Genomic DNA, 4406 nt, shown 5'->3' with positions numbered 1-4406 from the left:
TTGTTGATTCGTGTGTTAAGTAATTTAGCCTGAATTTGTGAATTTTTGTGACTTTGTGAAATTTTTTCCCACATAGAACTTTTTTCTTTGTGTAGCCTGATATGTTTTTCTTTTCTTTGTGACTTTTTTCTTTTCTTTGTGAGAAACCTTCCTCACTATAAGATTATAAATACCCACACTTTTTTTTTTTCAGAACCGTTATGATTCTATGCTACTTTTACTTTTTATGTTTTTTAGAAATGGTGTCACTCTCTGTCGTATGACTGGCTGGAGTGCAGTGGTGCAATCATGGTTCACTGTAGCCTCAAACTCCTGGGTGTAAGGGACCCTCTCACCTCAGCTTCCTAAAGTGCTGGAATTACAGGGGTGAGGCACCCTGCCTAGCCTTCTGATCCTATTTTAAGCTGTGAGATTGCAAACCAATCTATAATCTATTTGTTGTAAGAAATATAATGTAAAATTCCGCCCTAATTTATGCCGACAAATATCCAGCGATCCCAGCCTGAGTTACTAGACAGTTCCCTCCCCATTGATGTGAAATGCTGCATTTGTGGTGCTCTGGATTTCAGGGGTCTGCTGTAGAATTGCTGCTGTTTCACTGCTCTGTTTACTGCAGTTCCCAGTGCTTCATCATTTTCATCATTGCACCTCTGTAGGCTCTGCAAGAGCTAGGTCTCCAGCAGTTCTTTTTTTTTTTTAAAGCATTTTCCTCATTAGCCTTGGGCACTTACTGTTTTGAAACTAATTTTATTATTCTGTTGTGCTTCCTCCTTTAGTAGGTACTACGTGGAATGTTTATGTTAATTTTGGGAGAAGTGACATCTTTATAACATTGATTCTCAGTCTCCCATTACTTAAGCTTTGTCTAGTATCTTCTAGCATTTTACGATAAGGATAATGTCTCTTTATCATACGTGGTTGTACACTTTTCCTGTTCAATTTGTTCCTAGATATTTTTTATTATTACTATTATAGGGGGTTGGGTGAAGTGTTCTCTAAATACCAATGAGATTAACTTGGTTGACAGTGATGTCCAGGCCTTCCACAGTCTTACCAATTTTTCTCTCTACTTCAGTCAGTTACTGAGAGCACGCGGTTGAAATCTCTGATGGTAATTGTGAATCTGTCTGTTTCTTCTTGCATCTGTATTGGTTTTGCGCTAGGTATTTTGAAGCTCTGTTTTTAGGTACAGGAGTATTTAGATTCATCATGTCCTCTGGGTGAATTGATTCCTGTGTTGATGTGAACCGATGGGAATCTGGTTTGCTCTGAACTGTGTTCTGTATGGTGCTGACGTAGCTGCTCCAGCTCTGTCTCCATTGGTGTTGGCACTGTAGGCCTTTCCCATCCTTTGCTTCCGGGCCGGAGAGTTGGGCCTTGCTCTGTTGTCTGTGCCTCCCACCTCCTCCCACCTGTCCCTTTGTTTTTTGTTCTGCGGAGTCTTGGGAGGCCCCATGGTGGGCTCTGAGGGCCTGGTGCAGGCTCCTGTCTGCTGGTGTGGTCTGGGCGCGGCCCTCGCTCTGTTCCCGCCTGCTGCCTGTCTTCTTTCGGGCGATGCTGTTTCTACGCAGGGCCTTCTGCCGCTTGAGAGTGCTGGTGGGAGAGGTGCAGCCTGTCCTCCAGCCCGCGGCTTTGCTGGCTGCCCTGAGCAAGCCTTTCTCTGCCTCCTTTCAGGGTGGCTGATTCTCATGTGGGTGTCCTTGGGTTTCAGGCATTTTCCTCCCTCAGGACAAGGCTGGGTCTCTCGCTTATCCCTCGGGGCACTCCCCGAGAACAGGAGGGGTGAGCTCATGTGTGCAGAGGACTTTGGGGGACCCCCTGCCCACCTGCGCTGGCCCCTCTCTCATGGTATATTGCTGTTTTCTCTAGTCGGACACCTGGCCCTGGGGAGTCTGGTTGGGCTGCGGCGGTCCCTCCAGCCTCAGTGGTCCGGGCGACACTGCACCCCTGTGTGCACAGTGCTCCCTCTTGCCTGTCTGCTCTCCTGGCCGTGCTGTGCTGAGCTGAGGGACTCCAGAAGCCTGTACTGTTGCTCTTGTGTTTTGCTCCTATTTTTAGACGTGGGGTGGCGGGGTCAGGGGTCATCAGCTGTGGCTCTGACCCTCCATCTCAGTCCAGAACTTGGCATGGCTCTAGGTCACAGGCAGTGATTCTGAATGTGCATTTCTTCCAGAAACTCCACTTGGAAATGTTGGCAGACCAGCCACGAACAACTAAATACCACAGTGTCATCCTGCAGAATAAAGAATCCCTAACGGATAAAGTCATCCTGGACGTGGGCTGTGGGACTGGGATCATCAGTCTCTTCTGTGCACACTACGCACGGCCTAAAGCGGTGAGTGGGGTCTCGAACGCGTCCCGGGTGTTTGTGCCAAGGCTGGTGATGTCCGAGGTGGCCTCTGAGTGTGCTAACTCGTGACCCTGAGCTGTTGAGGGCTCACTGATGACTCCATGGCGTTGGTGAGCATCCTTGCACGTGCGGCTCAGGGTCGGTAAAACAGCAGTGTGTTGAGACTGCATGCTAGAGGCTGTGGCTGCCCACGTAATGAGTCACAAACAGCACAGGCAGGAATGGAGCAGAATAGAAAATACCCCATGAATTGCACAGGGCAGGGTATGTTCTGTGAGACGTTTATTTCAGCTAAGTAGACAAACAGGTGCACCCACAGGTCTGTGCGGGGCCTTGGGTGTGGATGGTCCCGTGGGGATGGGCGGGGTGCACACGCTGGGCCCCCTCCCCACTCCTCTTGGGCCGTCTGTGCTGAGCTGAGCTGAGCCGAGCCGAGCTGCAGCCTTGGAGACTCCTTACACAGTGAGTGGGGTCGCAGCACAGTGTCCACTCAAGTCCAGGCTCTGCAGGACCCAGGACCCAGCACTTGGGCACTTCCCACCAGACCCTTCCCTGAGACCCTGGGTTTGAAACTGTCTCACAGGCCTCAGATGTGGCACAGACCAGCATTGTCACTTGGGTGCTCAGAACTTGCTGTGATGGTCATGGATTAAGATTGCTGTGCCTCATATACACCATGGAATATTATGCAGCCATAAAAAAGGATGAGTTTGCGTCCTTTGTAGGGACATGGATGCAGCTGGAAACCATCATTCTTAGCAAACTATCACAAGAACAGAAAACCAAACACCGCATGTTCTCACTCATAGGTGGGAACTGAACAATGAGTTCACTTGGACTCGGGAAGGGGAACATCACACATCGGGGCCTATCATGGCGGGGGAGGGGGGAGGGATTGCATTGGGAGTTATACCTGATATAAATGACGAATTGATAGGTGCTGACGAGTTGATGGGTGCAGCACACCAACATGGCACAAGTATACATATGTAACAAACCTGCACGTTATGCACATGTACCCTAGAACTTAAAGTATAATAATAAAATAAAATAAAATAAAAAAATTAAAAAAAAAAAAAGATTGCTGTGCCTGTGGCAGCCGACTCGGGCATGCGAGGCTTCCGCCCACTTGCAGCCCTGCGTCTGTGTCTTGTGCAGGAGGTGGGGGCAGTCGGGAGGGTTAGAGGCGGCTCCTTTCTGGGTGTCCCTGGAGCGGCAGGTGTGGCCCAGCCCTCACTTTCTCCGCTGTCTGGAATGCTGCTTCCCTCTTGTGTCATTGACCGTTTCTCGTATGCTGGTTGTGACTCAGGAGAGTAGATGACGGGCCGTGTGCAGGCCGGGCGTGCCCTGACGGTGCTTCTGCTGCTGCAGGTGTATGCGGTGGAGGCCAGTGAGATGGCACAGCACACGGGGCAGCTGGTCCTGCAGAATGGCTTTGCCGACATCATCACCGTGTTCCAGCAGAAGGTGGAGGACGTGGTGCTGCCCGAGAAGGTGGACGTGCTGGTGTCCGAGTGGATGGGGACCTGCCTGCTGGTGAGGGCGGGCGTGCGGGCAGCTGGGGGCCGGGGCTGGGGGCTTCTGAGCACAGGCTCGGCTGGGCCAACCTCAGGATCTCAAGAGTCATGCATGATTCATGTTGATGTTTTCCCTATTATGAGGTGTAATTAATTTCTTGTGTGGACATTGGCTCAGTGTCTTGAATTTTCACCTGATTTAAAAAATGCCTTTATGAGAAATTTAAGTCAAAGTTCATGTAACATTTTCATGAATGATTTACATGAACTGTGTTCTCAGGAATCTGTAAAAATCCTGTGCCTAACAGGTAAGGCTGTTTCTTTAATGCCAGTAGGGCCTTCGTCCCTGGCCAGGGTCTTCTCACCTTAGACTGGCCCCAGTGATGCTGTGAAGCCACTTGGGCATCTGTGGGGCCAGCATGTGTCTGGCCCGTCCTGGGTCGTTCACCCTGAGTGTCACGTGTGGGTGGAAGTGGACTGTTTTCTGGTTGCTTGCGAATATGCCCTGCATAAACACTGTCTGCTTGGAGGGAAAGTGA

The 4406-nt window shown here is 50.2% G+C and overlaps 1 protein-coding gene across 1 annotated transcript; it reads left to right on the top strand.

Annotated features, from left to right (window-relative positions):
- The first annotated feature begins 880 nt into the window (after window positions 1–880).
- LOC111534207 (protein arginine N-methyltransferase 2-like) lies at window positions 881–4039 on the top strand. The gene is made up of 2 exons (XM_026450121.2): window positions 881–2335; window positions 3722–4039. Exons 1-2 carry the CDS (start codon window positions 2189–2191, stop codon window positions 4019–4021), a joined length of 447 nt encoding a protein of 148 aa, XP_026305906.1. The 5' UTR covers window positions 881–2188; the 3' UTR covers window positions 4022–4039.
- The last annotated feature ends 367 nt before the right edge of the window (window positions 4040–4406 follow it).

This window comes from Piliocolobus tephrosceles, unplaced genomic scaffold, assembly GCF_002776525.5.
Source record: "Piliocolobus tephrosceles isolate RC106 unplaced genomic scaffold, ASM277652v3 unscaffolded_13100, whole genome shotgun sequence".
NCBI classification, from domain to species: domain Eukaryota; kingdom Metazoa; phylum Chordata; class Mammalia; order Primates; family Cercopithecidae; genus Piliocolobus; species Piliocolobus tephrosceles.
Note: the sequence above shows the minus strand (reverse complement) of the source record. Positions and strands in the feature narration are given on the sequence as shown.